General features: G+C 40.7%; 1 protein-coding gene across 4 annotated transcripts in view; it reads left to right on the forward strand.

Moving 5' to 3' along the window:
• LIMS1 (LIM zinc finger domain containing 1) overlaps positions 1-18,069 on the forward strand; it is a 143,522-nt gene that overhangs the window by 53,812 nt on the left and 71,641 nt on the right. Inside the window, exons 1-2 of one of the 4 annotated variants that reach the window (XM_054010586.1) lie at positions 11,874-12,087; positions 17,363-17,446. The exons of 1 other annotated variant lie outside the window; for it this stretch is intronic. In XM_054010586.1, the coding sequence (XP_053866561.1) occupies positions 11,981-12,087; positions 17,363-17,446 (191 nt within the window). In that variant the 5' untranslated portion in view covers positions 11,874-11,980. Of the gene's footprint in view, positions 1-11,873; positions 12,088-17,362; positions 17,447-18,069 lie in introns of those variants that run through there. 2 more of the 4 variants (XM_054010604.1, XM_054010612.1) reach the window with 2 other exon arrangements.

Here is an 18,069-nt window from a genome sequence, read left to right on the forward strand (position 1 = left end):
CATTGGCTGGGAACCGTGGCCAATGGGAACTGTGGGGGCGGGTGCCTGTGGCCAGGGCAGTGCGCAGAACCACCTGGCCGTGCCTCCGCGTAGGAGCTGGAGGGAGGACATACCACTGCTTCCAGGAGCTGCTTGAGGTAAGTGCCGCCCAGAGCCTGCACCCCTGAGCCCCTTAGGGTCACATGAGTAGAGTTAAAGACACCCCTGAACCCTGTGGGTATGTACTCTACAGAGCTCTCTATCTGCCCATGCCATGCCTCCCCATTTACATTGCTGTTTTTAGCATGTAGTGTATTCTGCCTCCCTGCTACTGGAGTCTTTTTCCCTACTGCGGGGAAAGGATCTGGAAGTGGGGAAAAGTTCTGGCAAGTTCCAAACTTTTCCCCACTGCTTCTCCCCCATGCCAGAGCCTTTCACTGACCTGTGCATAAGCTTTCGTGAGTAAAAACCTCACTTCTTCGGTTGCATCCGAAGAAGTGAGGTTTTTACTCACGAAAGCTTATGCCCAAATAAATCTGTTAGTCTTTAAGGTGCCACCAGACTCCTTGTTGTTTTTGTAGATACAGACTAACACGGCTACCCCCTGATACTTGTCACTGACCTGTGTAGCTCCACATTGCAGTGTGGATGCAGCCTGCTTTGCAGTGCAGCATGTAGCTACACGTACTCTACACGCTGCCACAAGAGGTGTGCAAAGTAGACTTAGTCGAAGAGTACACTGCTCCAATGCTGCTAAGGAGAGCAGTGCTACTTTGATTGCATGCTAAAGGCAAGCAAATGTTCTGAATCCTGAGAGAGAGTATTAGTTCTTTCGCTTGTTAATAGAGAACTGCTCAATCACTTTGAAGTCACATGCCGCATTTTCAGACATCTATCAAAAAGGCAAATTTAGTGCCCTGTTTGTCCATAGAACAGGTGCAGCACAACCCTTTTTCGTGCCAGATCCCCCACGATGTCCTGCCAATACCCTTCCTTCCTGCCCAGGAATTAGAAGGTAGTTCAGTCTCTGGACCCACTGTATTCTTTGTCTCTGATGAGGCTGCCAGCAAGGGGGGCAGTTTTGCCAGCAAAAGGGGCAGTTTTCTAGGAGATGGGGCAGAAAAGTGAAGCTGACTCCCTCCATTAAGGTAAGGTAAAGGATCTGCTGCTTCCTTGGTCAACAACCAGGAGAACAGTGTAAAGGGGCTTCCTAGCTCTGGCACATGGATAAGGAGGGGAAGCTCTGTATTCACCAGGCCTGTTAGCTGCCAAAGTTTGGGTGCCTGCTCGTTGTTGTTTATTACTTATGGTGACTAAAGCAGTTAATCTTTCATGTCATGTAATTGTGTTAAAATAAATGTATATATTTAAGTGTATAGTGTTTGGCTGACACACAACACTTAGCATCTATTTTTCTGCTCTTCATTCCCTCCCTTTATTGTATAATTCCTCTTCCAAGTGCAGGCCTTTTTGCTTACATTGTTTTAAATATTGGGAGGGCACTTGAATTTAGTCCCCTTTTCTGAGGGGGCAAGTTTTTTCTTTCTGCTCTGCCCTGATGGCCTTAGGGTTGTGGTTTGCCATGGCAGGAGCTGGAGTGTGGAGTTTAATGAACTCCTTCTATTGGTTTGCTGTGTGAGATGCTTTAATGGCCAAAAGTAGGAAGTGGTTTGCTAAGTCACATTGTTTTTTATCACTACCACCAGTAATAACCACGAGAGAAATACGCAAATGCTGAATGTTCAGGGTAAAGCTATATATGGGAAAGATTACTTGGGCAATTCTTCTGTTGGCAAGTCTACACACTGTAAGTACTAGCTTCTTCAGGCTTTGATCCTTCAGGGGCTGGCTTTGGCTTCTGTATCCATATGCGTTAAATTATCTTCAAGGCTACAAGCTTGATACCTTATACAGATATACTGTCTTATAGTCAGTTTAAGTGTTTCTTATAAACAGCAACCATATATGGGAACTAACATAAACATTGCTATGGGGATTTTGGAATTGAAAAATTTAATGTCAGCTTCCTGGCTTTTACTGTGCTTAAAACCTAATGGCACAGATCATATAGCTTTGAATTTAGTCATTTATTCCATTTTCAGTCATCTTAAAATTGATGTGATGGTCCCTGTGTTCTCGTTGCTGCTATTTTGTGTAAGTGTTTTTAGGAGAAATATTTTGTCTTTGTTCTGTCTTGTGGAACTAAGGATTCACATACACCAAGGAAAATGACCTGTTACTGACAATGATTCCTTCTTAACTGGTATAAGAATGGTGTAACTGCTAGTGTAGGTTGGGCATAGGGGGAAGAGGGGCGTTTTTAGAACCATTCCAGAAAGCATAACTGAGACCTGGAATCATAATTTCTGTGGGACTGACAAGGGTTTTGTCCCCCTTGTTGTAGAAGCATTTCAACATGATTTGAAAGCCAGTTGCTGACAGTCATTGTTCAAAATGGGTCATTTCCCTAGTGCAGATGAATCTTTAGAAAAGGATGTTTTTTTTACCATTGAGATGGCCATTCTGTTCCATTGTTTTTAGTAATCTATTTTTCAGGTGCTTGAAATATGTCACCTCAGGAAGAATTTTGATAACATTTTTGTTTGTTCTTACTCCTAAGGTGACTTCTTTTACATAGTTGCCTAAAAATCTGGGGTTTTTTGTTTGTTAATTATCCAGTTATTGCAGAAAAAGAACATATGATAGCTCATTTCTAAAACTTCTAGTTTGTCATGTATATTGTTTTCAATTAGTATTACCGCTTTTGTTAAGTTTGAATTTAAAAAACAAATTACGAAATGTTGAGTGACTGAAAATTAACATGTAGCAAAATAAAAAGAAAGTGCTGTGTGCACATTACGCTGTGCATAATCTTCAATAGACAGTACACTGGCTTTTCCAAATTCAAGAAGCCTTAAACTATAAATTTCATACTTTTTAAAGGTGATCTGGAAAGGAAAAATGTAATTAGGCTTATTTCCCTTTTTTTCTTTTTCTTTGATTTACGGATTAAAGAAGGCCTAAAAGGTTTTTCTTTTTCTAGATACCAAGTGGCGGAAATAATATGTTTTATTGGACCAACTTTTACTGGGGAAAGAGACAAGCTTTTGAGCTTACACAGAGCTCTTCTTCAGGTCTCTTCTTTTTCTACTTGTTTTACCATAGTATCAGTACCCCAAGAGGCCGGGGGATTAGTGAAATAAAATCAGAAGGGTCAACAGTGTAAAAGTTGAGCAACTGAAAGAGACCCTAATATGAACTAGGGTAAAACGTGTTTCCGAGGAGCCAAAAAAGTCAAAGATGGTACGGTACCTTCCAAGTGCGAGGGGCTTTTTATTTGGAATAAAAAATGTGTGCTAAAATATTCAAAGGTTACCAAGACAAGTGCAACCAAAAAATGCAAAAATATAGTGACCAGGTCTTGAATTGGCTGCTCAAAAAGAAAGACATAACAAAAAAAAAGGGGGAGGGCGGACCTCCTTACACAAACAAACCAGGAACAATGGAATATAATAGTAAAAACAACATTAAAACCAATGATTACTAGGAGAGAATAGGCACATCCTAAAACTCCCCATGGGAAATATTGTATTATTCAAATTAAAAAAATACTTGCTTGATGAGGCCTTTCCAGTATTGCTAGTACTTGCCCTGCTCAGGGATGTGAGGATGGAGTTTGACAGAATATTTACAGCAAATGCTACAATACTTATAATTAAAATCCTGGTCGGGGTAAGAGCGGCCACTCTGCATAACTGTCACCTACAAAGACTTTCTAGTCTTGGTTTTCTGGGCAAATTACCTTCATAAGAAATCTCATTATAAATGGCAGGATAAAACTGACTAATTCCATGGCATGTGGCACTTTTCCACTTATCACACAGATTTTGTTCATCTACTAGACATTTTTCATTGACTGACTACCATTGTTACCCTTTAGTCAGGCCCCACCCTGGATGTTTAACCACTGGTTTACCCTTCCCTGCCTCTCTGTCTTTTGTCCCCATCTACGCCCTGAAAGCAAATTATATTCTCACAGACTCCGTCTTTGCATGGGGGAAGAGGGTGAATATCAGCATCTTCTGAATTGTAAAAATATGAGTTGAACTTTATTCAACTCGGGTGTGTAATAAGAAATGGTGAAGGAGAACCAAGGTGATACTTAGCCAGTAGGGGGAGATGCTGTAAAGCCCATGTTAAGTATACCAATATGTAGGGTGACTATATTTCCCTATGCTGAATACGGGACATCTGGTAAAGTTACTTGTATTCAAGCAAGTTCAACAGCAGTCAATCAGAACTATGCAGTACAAATGTTCAAATTAACATCAAGTTGATTGAGCCCCCGTTAAAAAGAAATATTGTGTAATTGGATTATTTTTATTTACCTTCTTATCTTTAAGGCTTTAGGGTTCACACGGGGAGGGGTGATGGCCCCCCACCTCCCTCCACACACACACAGGGAGAGGTGACACACACACATACTCTGGTACACATCTCTCACACAGGGGTGGGAGGGACTGACCGACCAACCATCCCGCCTGGCGCTCTCCACCTTCCATGCCTGGCTGGGCTCCTGGGATGGACCCACCTCTCCTGGTACCTGGTGCCACATCTTCCCAAGGCAACACACGGGGGGGACACACACACGCAGGGTCACATCTGCCCCCCCCCCCCCCCCGTTTATGCCAGGGTTCACACCAGAATGTGGCCAGCAGCAGCCTTTTGACACTGTGTGGGAGGAAAGGGATGGGAGCTGCTTCCAGCCGCAGAGGAGTGGGTGGAGATGGATGACTTGGCCCGTGTCTTTGCAGAGCTCATCTCTTTCCTCCCCCCGTCCCCCCGCCTGCCCACTCTCCTGTGGCTGGAAACAGCTTGTCCCTTCCTGCCCACACAGTGCCAAAATGCAGCTAATACCTCCAGGCTGCTGCTGGCCACCAACATAACCGAGCTGCCTCCTGTCCCCCAGCTACAGCACAGACAGGAAGGGGTTAAGCCATAAGGATGCATTGTGCACCAGGGCACCTCCCTGTCCATGACTTTGTCCTTGGGGTTAAGTCCGCTGCCTCCAGCCCTGCTGAGGTATCCGTGGGGCTCTTGGCAGTGGAGGTGGGGTCACCATCAAGGATGGCGTCCAGCTCCTTATAGAAGCAGCAGCTTTTGGGTGCAGTGCTTGAGCGACAGTTTGCCTCCCTGGCCTTCTGGTATGCCTGCCTCAGCTCCTTTATCTTCGCTCTGCACCTGCACCTGCACCATGTCTCATTCATAGCCCTTATCACACAAAGCAAGAGAAATCTGCCCGTGAGTATCGAAGTTCCTATGGCTGGAGTGAAGCTGAGCCTGGACAGACTCCTCTCCCCATATACTCAGCAGATCCAACAGCACTGCAGTGGTCCAAGCAGGAGAGCATTTGCCAGGTGGAGCCATCATGGTCAGCTGGAAAGATGCGATGTGAGATATCCACACTGAGCAAACAGGAACTGGAATGTCAAAAATTCCTGGGCCTTTAAAGAGGAAGGGGCAGATGCTTGTTTACCTGGGTGAAGGGCAGCAGAGTTTGAACTATATATATATATATAATTTTGGAGGGGAGTTGTATCTTTCCCACTTTTTGATTTTTCAGTTGTAGAGATTTCTCTTGTTATTCTTTCAGAACCTTGTGCCATGATTACCATTTTCTAGATAAGTGCTTCTCTTTTTTGAGAGAGATTAATTGGCTCTAATTTTGTAATTTTCTTGGCTTTAAGGAAAGCCTTCCGTCTCCCTGCGTACTCCCCCCCACCCCTTTAAAGAAGGGTCTGAAAGGGAAGAGAGGGTAAAGTTTCTCTCCATGCACTGATCAGGACTGCAAGCAAGCTGAGGTTATGTTATTTTCCTTTGTTCCCTCCATTATCACCTTTAGCTTTATCTCCTTTAGAAGCAGTTGAATGATAAAGGCAGTAATAAGCAACAGAGGGTCCTGTGGCACCTTTAAGACTAACAGAAGTATTGGCAGCATAAGCTTTCGTGGGTAAGGACCTCACTTCTTCAGATGCAAGTAATGGAAATCTCCAGAGGCAGGTATAAATGATTTATACCTGCCTCTGGAGATTTCCATTACTTGCATCTGAAGAAGTGAGGTCCTTACCCACGAAAGCTTATGCTGCCAATACTTCTGTTAGTCTTAAAGGTGCCACAGGACCCTCTGTTGCTTTTTACAGATTCAGACTAACACGGCTACCCCTCTGATAAAAGGCAGTAATGTGATTCTGATTCTTCAACACATTCCACTCTTAATGTCTCATTGGGGATGGTAAAAAATAATCTTCAAACAGAATAGACTGTTTGCTCTAAATTTATAATTTTATTTAAATGTGCTATGTGAGCAGGGACGGCTTTAGGCCGATTCAGCCGATTCGGCTGAATTGGGCCCCGCGCCAAGAGGACCCCGCGCTGCAGCTATCAACCCCGCCCCCAGCTCACTTCCCCGGCCCCTCCTCCCCTCCCCTGCACGCTCCGCCCCTCCCCTGCGGGAAGTCTGAAAAGAAGAGGGACGGGACGGCAGCACAAGGTAAGCTGGGGTGGTGGGGGCGGGAGAAGGGCTCCGGGGAGGTGCGGCCCATTCCGCAGGCCCCAGCGGCTCTGGCCTGGCTTGGCTCCGGCCCGGCCCCCGCGGCGCGGCTGGGGTCCCCCCCGCAGCTCGGCTCGGGTTCCCCCCCCCGTCCCCCCCGCGGCTCGGCTCGGGTCCCCCCCCCCCCCCCCGCCGCGGCTCGGCTCGGCTCCCCCCCCCCCCCGCGGCGCAGCTCGGGTCTGTTTCCCCCCCCCCCCCCCCGCGCGCGGCGGGAGCGCGGCTCGATTCCTGGGGGCGGGGCTTGCAGCAAGCCCCGCCCCCAGGAATCAGGCCCTGCTCTTGCTAAAGCCGGCCCTGTATATGAGTAGAAGGAAAAATAGCGCGACTGATAAGATTAAGAGTTTTCTCTGTGCAGAATGATAGCACCAAAGCTTTAGCTGTAGCTCTTATCAATGATGACATACTTGTTCACCATAAATTAGAACTCATGGAAAACTTTAAATCTACGAATATTTAGGGTTTTAAGTATTCCTAACTCTCAACCTGAGTTAAATTTCAGCTCTTTCAGCTCTTTTAGCTTCTTTTACTGCAACTCAAACTCCTTTAAGCATACTGAAAGTGTTTCTTATCCCCTTTTTTAGAAACAACCTATGTCTTGCAAAATATATAGAATTGTTACAGCATTAGTTGAGACAGGCCACCGATCCTGTAAATACTTAATTGTGTGCTGAACTTTTAGCTCATGAGTTGTCTAATATGGTCTTTATATCTTGTAATATAGTTGTAATGGATTTTGATTTGGGACTAAATAAAGGATTGCATAGGTTCTCTTTTCTGAATCATTAGGGTTCAATTTTCTGTTAGTAAAGGCTCAGTTGAATATTTTGATCTCATATATGTTGACAATATTAAGACTGTTATGATGGTCAGTCCAGCTGTAGTACCAGTGCTTATTATTTTTTGTGGTTAGGGAGAAATGCATTGAAGGCTGAAGGAGGAGTCTAAATTCTAAGGGATTAAAGGTAGGTTAAAGTTTTCACCCCTCAGCTCATAGAGAGCGGAGAATGGTAACAAGACAAGCAACAGTGGCTGTTGTCTGATCCTGACAAATTCTCATGGAATGTGAAAAATCTAAGTAGCTCAATCCAGTGCAAAGAGAATGGTAACCTATTTAGAAAAGAGTAAAACAAACAATAGCTATGGAAACTAGACATTAAAATGAGGCTGGGTAGTACCAAGTGAGCATATTGAGTCTCCTACAGATCTAGAGGAATGTCTGGAAACATCTGCACAACTCATGAGAGGAGTGTCTGCATTTCCTGTAGTGCCTCCTGCAAGGTACTGTTCCACATGTTATCTGCAAAAAGAAGAACAGGAGTACTTGTGGCACCTTAGAGACTAACAAATTTATTAGAGCATAAGCTTTCGTGGGCTGTAGTCCACGAAAGCTTATGCTCTAATAAATTTGTTAGTCTCTAAGGTGCCACAAGTACTCCTGTTCTTCTTTTTGCGGATACAGACTAACACGGCTGTTACTCTGAAACTTCTGATGTTATCTGCAGTGTTTCAGTTTTTGAGTTGTACATAGCACAGATCCAGTGGTATGATGAGCAAATTTCAAATTGAACCACCCAACTTTTATATGATCTTAAACCAGGTGTTAGGAGAAAAGGAAGAAATTTGTTTCAGATTTCTGTTTAGAAAGTTTCTGGCACATCCCCAAATATACTCTATTAATGAAATGTCTTTTCCCATTGAAATCAGATCAACTTAGATCAGGGGAACTGCGGGGGGCTGTGCCTGCGGACAGTCAACATAAACAAAACGTCTCACGGCCTGCCAGTGGATTACTCTGATGGGCTGCGCGCTGAAGGTTGCCGACCCCTGGCTTAGATCTACCCCAAGTTCAGGTGCTTAAAGAAGCCAGTAAACAATCTGATGGGGTGGAAGTGATTTCAAGAACCGTACCAAACAAGAAGTATCCTGGGCCTGGTCTACACTAGAAAATTAGGTTGGTTTAACTAAGTCGGTCAGGGGTGTTAAAAATCCATATCCCTGAGCAGCATAGTTAAGACGACCTAAATCCCCAGGTGTAGACAGTGCTAGGTAGATGGAAGAATTCTTCCATCAGCCTTTCTACTGCCTTCTGGGGAGGTGCATGTAGAATTAGTATAAAATTAAAGAACTAAATTAGTTTGTTTGGTTAAGGAAATATATGTGTGTTGTGAAGAAAGGCCCTGACTAGCAAGTAGAAGGAAGGCCTTGGAAATAATGTTATATGCCAAAAGAAATGAAGTAGAGAGGATGTCTGGTGCAAAGAATAATGAAATAAGGGGAAGTTTTCTAAAAAGAAGGCCTCTGACTGAAAGGGCTGACTGCAGATGGTTTGAAATCACACACAAAAATCTGTCTTAAAATGAGGCAACATAGCCCTTCCCCAACCCACACACCAGTGTTAAAGCCTGTGTGAACTCAGGTGCAACAGGAAAACAGTTGGACAGCAAGGAGAGGAGGAAAGGCCTTGGGGAGAAAGGAGGTTGTAAATCTTATCTGGATTAAGACTGGAAATAAGGGTGAACTGTCTCCAATTGTTTTTTAGCTGAAGTCAATAAATGGCAGTGACATCACTTATTTGTTAAAGGGTATAAAAAGTAAACTCTTAAAGGGTTCATTGCTAATACCTTCCTGGGTCTAAGCATGTCTAGGTTTAACCTGTTTGTAAGTATCTTGATCAAATGCTTTAAAATGTTTTGTTACTGTTTGAATGTAGTAAATTGCTTATTAGGCTTTTTAGGCATGTTTAGAGCAATTGTATAAATTCCATTTGGTATTTGGATTTAATAAAGGAATGTATGGTGTTTGGTGATTTCCCATATTAATATTAATTGGCTATTAGCCAGGATGGGCAGGGATGACGTCCCTAGCCTCTATTTGTCAGAAGCTGGGGAATGGACAATAGGGGATGGATCACTTGATGAATACCTGTTCCGTTCATTCCCTCTGGGGCACCTGGCATTGGCCACTGTTGGAAGACAGGATACTGGGCTAGATGGACCTTTGCTCTGACCCAGTGTGGCTGTTCTTATGTTCTTAATAATTTAAAATTTTATTAATAATTCCAACAGTGGATTACCTTCAGTGATGAGAGAATCTTTATTAAAAGAATGATCTCTCCGAAGTTCATGTGTGGATCTGTTAAATTGTTATTCGTGCTGTCCTGTGACCAATTTGATCTTGGAACCACTTCACTTTGGGGCAGATGTGGGCACGTAACATTGTGGCTTGAGTTGTTGCCTGGCAAGCTCACACTGCTTGGCAGTTGTTATGCAAACAATCATGAGTTGACATTATGCGTTTTGGAGCAGTCTTTCTTCATAATTAAATAGAAACCATATGTAACAAAAAGGGGCATGGCATTTTCTCCATGAAATTTTGAGCCACTCATTTAAAAGAAAAATGCAAGGTTAAATTGAACAGATACTACTGTATTTTGAAAAAACCTCTGTTACTTACTTCTCCAGTCACTACCATAGCTCAGTTTATTCCTATTAATTCAAAACAGGTTTTTATATAACATAATATCTATCCGTCGGTTCACTTTGTACATTGTAGTTGTTTGTTTGGACATATACTGATGATGTCCTTTAATAATTAAAAGGCTATAAGAAGTTGGTGACGGTTTATAAAAACTATCCTTCTATGGGTATCAGTCATCACCATACTTAACAGGTATTTGTAAGAGCATTAACTAGTCATTAGAAACTACCAATGTCTGACTTTAGGGAGGTGTTGCTTAATTCTGTTTAAGTTTATCCTGCTGTGCATTGGGGGTTTACTTGAATATTGCACTTGAAACTGGAATGCAGCATGTTTAGGCAAATACCATAAACTGTTTTCCTTTTCTTATTTTTCCAGGTGTGATTTCTAGGTGAGTGGAGATGTACAGCCTTTTTCTATCTTTAAATCAGTACAGTCCTTTAAAATCAAATATGTATAATTTTGTTTTATACGTGATTTTTTCAGTCTTACAGGATATACTAAAGTTTATGTGGTGTGGTTGCTAAGAAAATGTTAATTTTTTTTAGGTCTATCATATAATGCCTTTCTTAAAAATCCTCCAGATGGCATTCTATACTGAATTGTTCTTAGAATATTCTTGTATAAAGCTCCCATGTTTCTTTATAATCTAATAAACTTGACAGAATTCACTAGTATGACGCTACCGATCCAATACTACATATTTAAAACCAAAATTTGCATTCTTTGCACATTTCATTATTGTAGGAATTTGAACTTAACCTTTATGTGTGTTCCACTACAAATCAAACACTCTGATAGTTGAATGTATAATTCATACCACATAGACATGTGTTTCCTGTCTAGGTCAAAGAGTGTCTTACAAATTTCTTGCAAGTAATCAAATGAGGTTTGGGTTTTTTAGCTTCCTCATTTCATTTTATCAAACTTACATTTAACAAAATAAAAACTGAACTAGGTTCATGTATAATTTCTCCCTAGAAATAAACCTGGATAAGAGTCTGTATACATGTGCCAAGATTAAAATCAATTTTTGAAAAACATCAGTTCTGTTTAAACCTATTTTAAAATTCAAGTGTATAGTTTTGATTACCAGTTCAAACAAGACATGCAGCTTGGAAAACCACGATTGTCACCTTCCTGTGTTACAGGAAACTTTTAACTTTATCATTCATGTTTTATAGTCTCCACAGGACCTTGCACCATTGAAAAATAGACAAATGCCAGAGTGGCAGTCCTTTTGATAGTTAAGAGCAGAAAATTATTGATGAATATTGTTTTAATTTTTAGAATTTTGGAGGAAAAGTGTTTTTGTATTGGTAGCATTAGTCACCTAGGTTTGTAAGAGAACGTTTGAATGCTGGATGTGGAAGTTCTTGTAGGTCCTCTTGCCGCTCAGTTTATTGGATTAACCTTCAATTTTTTGGTTTGCTTACATGCTTGAGTAACTTTGGATTTTATAGTGCTAATGGGTCTCCTTTTGTTATAAATAATGGTATGGAAGAGATAATTGTTCATGAGATTTTTAGCTAATTCCTGGTATGGAAGAGATAATTGCTCATGAGATTTTTAGCTAATTCCAAGAGGCATAAGGACAGTTGACTAGTTTGCATAATAAATTGTAAATTTGTTCATGATGACTGGGCACTTAAGCTTTAATTTCCAACAAACCTTCATGGAACCTGGTAGGCTTGCCACAGGCATCCCTTAGGTGTGATAAAGGAAATGTAGTGCCCTTCTGAAGGGTGTGTACCTATGAGAAACAGGAAGCAGTACAGCAACTGCCTGTGCTGAGAGATTTGTAACTCTGACGAGTGCAGGTGTGCAGACCCGCTGCTGAGCATATTCTCTCCAGGCATCTTGGCAGCCGCACTACTCAACAGAAACTTAAAAAAACCCTGTGGGTAGAGAAATATGACTGCATTGCAGCTGAAAGAGTTATCATATTCTGGTCTGTACAGGAGGAGACGGGATCGCCCTGATAGTTTGGGACTTCATGGGTTACATGAAGAGAAGCTAAGGTGAGTGCAAATTAATGGTTAACAAAGGCTCAGGGTACCTTTTTAGTTAACAGGCGTTTGTTTAAATGATTACAGCAAACTAAATACAAACCGAGGTTCTAATAATGTCATTGTAAAACGTGTAGTTTAAAAGTAGCCCCAAAATATCAGAATAAATCTAGGAGGGACTTAATAAGAAGCAGATGTCCTGTGTTTGCACCAATCATAGTGTAGTTTTTGGCAATGGCATGAATCGTTTCCTAAATTTGGCAAATGCAATCTGTCTATAACTTTCTAGTATACTTTTGACAGCTGGTAATTTACTAGTAAATAACTTCCCCGTACACGTTATTGCAGTGTAGATTAAAATACAATGTTAATCACCAAAGCACTCTAATTGAAACCAAGGAAAGTTGCCTGGTTTCTCTGGGATCTTCCTGGTGTCATTCTGTAGGGCTTTTCTTTGTTTAAGATGGTCTAGTGCAGCTTGTTGGATCATGCTTCTTTTCATAGGGATTCTCTGTGAAATGGCTTTAGACAAAAGAATGCAGTAGAACCACTTGACATGACCTTATGAAGGAAGGGTGACCAAAAATCTGAAAGCCATTTAACGACTAAGGTTATTTTCCCGATATGAAGTTCCTTTTAAAATCTTACATGATTTTTCAGTGGCCTACATTTAGAACATGAAAGAATAATAGTTTGTAGCCTCAGTAAATGCAGATTCAGACCAGTGAAAATGCTAACTTTTTATCTCCTAGATAGGGAAACAGTCTGTTCACATTTCATGTTATTCAGTAATGGATTCTTGTGTAAATGCTGACAAAAGCATCAATGGAGAGGAAGTACTTCCTATCCCCTAATTACTTTTACTTTGCTTTTATTTTTAAACTGTGTTTTGATTTGAGTGTTTCAACTCCATAATTGGAATGCTTCATACAATTTTGTACTTCTGTTTCATATGGGGGTTATAATGCCATCCTTTTTTTTCTTATAAACTCTGCTTTTTCAGGCCATCAGAATTCACTTTGTGCTGAAACTTTTCATAGACGTTTACTTCTTTAATTGCGGTTTTGTTATTTGTGTTACTTGATTTCAGAAGAATGGAAGTTTACATTTTTAAGATGCCCCTTTGTGTTAAGATTAAGAACTTAATTTCATCTTAAATTTTTTTTACTAAATATTAGAATAATTTACTGAGATTATTTTTAATTATCATGACAATTAATAATCAGATTTACTTAAACCATATAATGAACCTGCTATGTATACTTAAATTCTATTCTAAAATCTCTGCCTATGTAGATTTTTGAGGGCATTTATGTATCTGTATAATATATAATACATATTTTTTTCAATCCAAAGTCATTAACAGAATGTTAATGTTTTAACAAACCAATAGCAGCAAAGAAGTTAAGTGGAATGAAAAGATGCATTTTTCTTTAAAAACCTATACTCATTCGGGATACCTCTTTATCTGCTCCTTTAAGCACTCCATTGTGCATTAATGTTGGAGAGCGTGTCTTATATCACGTCATTCTTAACGGCAAATGTCCTTGTTTTCCTCATAACCAGTTGAATGTTCTTTACTGTAGTGCTTTATGTACACAAAAACAAACAGTTACACTAAACGCTTGTCTATAATTTAAACACTACAGTGACACAGTTGCCACGCTGTAGTTTCACCACAGTTGCACTTCAGTGTAGACACTACCTATGCCAACAGGAGGGGTTTTCCCACTGGCATAAGTAATCCACTTCCCCAAGAGGCGATAGCTAGGTCAACAGAAGAATTCTTTCATCAGCCTAGTGCTGTCCACACTGGAGGTTAGGTTGGCATAGCTACATTTCTCATGGGTGTGGCTTTTTCACACCCCTCAGAGATGTCGCTGTGCCGATGTAACTTCCTAGTGTACACCAGCCCTCAGTATACCTTCAGTATACATATGTATAGACTGAAAAATCACTTAGTAATTAAGCTCAGTCGAATGGTGTATGTTCAGAGGTTCATTCTCCACTCAAGATTTCCTTTCCTTTGTATATATTGTTTTTAATATATTCAATGCACTTTATCTACTTTTTGTCTCTTTTTACTACTTTTAAATAATGTGTCAAAATCCTTATGGGATCAGAATCTGCTTTCATAAACAGAACCTGCAAATAGATCTGTTGGAAGCAAATAAATGAGATTCATACTTTATAGCTGTAATATTGTCATTATTCTTGTTTAACATGGATATCTTGGTAGCTCCTAGCAGTCCTGATTTGGATTGTGTGGGATGCTACAAAAGCATAAAGACAGGTTTCAGAGTGGTAGCCGTGTTAGTCTGTATCAAAAACAACGAGGAGTCCTGGTGGCACCTTAGAGACTAACAAATTTATTTGGACATAAGCTTTTGTGGGCTAGAACCCACTTCATAAAGGTGCACGTGATTCCTGCCCTCAGTAGCTTACAATTTATGAAGATAAGCAACATGTGAGGCAGAAGTGGCTCCTGAGAAATAATTTGAAGGAGAGGTCAGTAAGTAGCCTTTCGGTTAATTTAATGGAAGGCGTTCCAAGCGTAAGAGGTGAAATGGAAGAAAGTCCAAAGATGTTCATGGGACAAAAGGGCAAGCAGGTAAACAGTAGGCAACCTATATCAAAAGTGGATCACTAGGGAAGGGCCACTGTCTAAGAGGGGACTTGATTATGTTTAAAAAAATGTTTTAAATAGATGAAAATTATAACATAAATTCAGTCCTTTTGCTCTTTTCATAATTGTTCTTATCAGATTTGCTAATTGTTGAAGTTATTTCTGCTTAAACTGGATTTTGCTCCTTCCTAACCCATTTTTTTATTTCATCCTGTAGTTGCCATGCTGCCCTATTTGTGATTTTGCAATCATTTCTATGGCAAAAGATAGCAATGTTATAAATATAGGATTATGACTTAACTATGAGATGAAGAAGAATGAGGACTCAGGAGGAGGAAGCCCTTAATTTTCATGAATATTAAATGGACCATTGCAGAACATTCTTTGTTTTCATTGAGTTCTCCACAGTTACACCTTAGGATCTGTCCTTAGTGGTTACATTTACTTTAGACTCTATCAATAGGATAAAATGTTCTTTGCGGTGTGCATTACTTGTGTATACTAAATTTAATATGCCATTATCATGTTGCCCTATTGTATAGCTTTGTAACATCCCCCTGAAGTTCTCCACTTCATTAATTTTTCATAGTTGTGGCTAACCCCTCTTTTCCATAGTTATTTAATTAAATATTAAATAGTACCAGTACTTGGGTCAATTCACTGTAAACCTTTTGCCATATTAGAAACTGGCCATTCATCCCTGCTCTTTGTTTTCTAATCCAGCACCAAAATTTGTGTATGACTACTTAATTTTCTTAGGGCTTGGCCACACACCCAAAAAACCCACCACGGCAGCGAGTCTCAGAGCCAGGTCAACTGACTGGGGCTCGCAGGGCTTGTGCTATGAGACTAAAGCTAGCAGTATAGATGTTCCCACTTGAGCTGGAGCCTGGGCTCTAAAACCTGGCAAGGTGGGGTGGGTCTGAGAGCCCGGGCTTCCAACTGAGTGGGAACATGTATAGTGATATTTTTTTCCCCATAGCATGAGCTTGAATCAGTTCACGCAGGTTCTGAGACTCACTGCAGTGGGGGTGGTTTTTTGTTTGTTTGGGTTTTTTTGCAGTGGAGATGTACCCTTAGTGGCCTCTTATGGGGCATTCTGAAGAAGCCTTAGATGAAGCCCAGGTAAATGTCCTCTACCAGTTCTCCTTTTTCCAGCACTTTGTTGCCTCTCTCCCTTATAGTGTTCCTCTCCCTTACCCTTCTTTTGTTACTTGTCTTCATACATTATTATTTTTTTGGGGAGCAAGCACAGGGTAATCATATGTGTTTGTATAGGGAATAGCAGTTACCCCACTCATTGACCTTGGTAAGGGAATTGATTTAATATCCCTGAGAGAGAGAGAGAGACACACACACACGCTCTCTCTCTTACAGCTCAGTTATTGGCTGTTAGGTGGAGTGATGAACATCATCTTGATAGAATGTATCTAGCATATATTCTTCCCTGAGTTTCTGCATGTAGCTGGTTTGTTGGGTGAGTGGGTGCAGCAAAGGTTCTTTCTAGTGTTAACTGCTGGGATTTTCCTGAGAGAGGGACCGTTATAGAATGCTTTAGTGATCACAGTGGGAGCTTGGACTTGAGCCCAGTTTGGATTTAATTTACTTTATGGATCAGTGTTAAAACTGAGTAGCACCACGGGAACACAAAGTATGAGAACCCCAGTATGATAATAACTTCTGTCTTGAACTCAGATGTATGTATAATTCCATATATTCTGCAAAACCAAATACCTGTTTTAATCCTCATCTTCTGGAAATCACATTTTTCTGGCACAGTCTTCACAGACTGCTGCAGAAGCATCAATATTGCTGGTGCCAAAGAGCTTTAAATGGATATTTGCTGCTGAATTTTTGTTTCTTTGTTTTTAACTTTTAATTTGAAATGAAGTGTAATGTGACTTAATCTGAAGTATTAAAATACAAATAATTAATAATTAGGACATTGTAATGCTGCATTACACCATTGAACAATATATTCAGAATATGTATGTACGTTTAAATTCCTAAAGGTTTACAAAGTAAGAAAATACCATTGACTTTCCCTAAAAAAAAAAAGTCCCTTAAAGATATGTGAAGTAGAGTAGGAAAATAGAGTAATTTCCTGTGTTAACATAACTTTCGAGAGAGATCATCCACTGCCGGTTTTGAGGGTCCATAACAGGAAACAGATCTTTAACTTTTGAAGCTGTACCCATTAATGCTGGTATAGTCTATTTCCATCATTGTCTTCCAGAGGTTTATAATTTTGCTGTGCAATTTCCAATGAATCAGCCCAGAAGCATTTTTTTCCACCTACCGCAGGGTTTGACAATTAAATTCTAAAATTTGTCATTCTCAGTCTGCAGTAGAATACTGTGAATTGGAAAATTTGCCTTCAGTTTCGGTATCTGCCACAGTCTATATATAAATTTTTTAGTCTCTAAGGTGCCACAAGTACTCCTGTTCTTTTTGCGGATACAGACTAACACGGCTGCTACTCTGAAACCAGTCTATATGATGTTGGATGAATCACTTAAGCACTCAGTGCCTCAGTTTCCCCAGCTCTAGGAGTTACCAATTGGTGGTAGTTAAATGTTTTAAAATTCTTTGTTGGTGCAGAGTTCTGTAAATGCAATCCAGAGAGTTTCTCTCTCTCTCTCATTCACTACTTCTCCACAGCACTTGTTTTTTTGGTCAAAGACCCAATCCTGCACAACTGGAGTCAGTGAGAGTTTGGCCATTGTGCACTGAATCAAGCCCTAGGTGAGTAACTCCCATGTTTTCTGTTTCTGCTTCTAGCTTTTCAAGGAATGAGCATCAGTGTGAAAGTGACATGATTCCTGGTAGTCTCACTGCTCTCTGCAAAGTTATGAATATCATAAGCAAACTGACAGGAGTCTTGTTAATTTCACTATGCTGCTGCTTAGCAAAATTATGAGGTACTAGCATTCTTCATTTAGTTTTCATGAGTTATTCGAGTAGTTTGTCACTCTATTCTCTTGTCACAGAAGATATCTTATAAAGCTTTCTCCGTATTGAGAGACATTGACAGCTGAAAACTACTGGATCAGTTTTGTATTCGCCGGTGAACGCCAACTCTTAATTTCCTGCACTGAAGTACTAAGCCGTTTTGCAGACAAATTGCTTTAGGCTCCAGTTAAGCACATACTTAAGGGATTTGGGATGTAAGCATATGCTTAAAGTTAAGCATGTGTTTAAATGCTTTGCCGAATTGGAGCCCTAGTTTGTAAAGCCTGAAGCAGTTCAGCTGTGTCCTGGGCAATCCATTTCTCAGTGTCCCTTAGCATTTAAAAGTTATGCAGGGTCCCAAGCGTCACCAATGTAAAATCTAAAAAGCTCTCATCAGACAGACCCTAGATAGCTCT

The sequence above is a fragment of the Malaclemys terrapin genome, chromosome 1 (genome assembly GCF_027887155.1).
Source record: "Malaclemys terrapin pileata isolate rMalTer1 chromosome 1, rMalTer1.hap1, whole genome shotgun sequence".
Lineage (NCBI taxonomy): Eukaryota > Metazoa > Chordata > Testudines > Emydidae > Malaclemys > Malaclemys terrapin.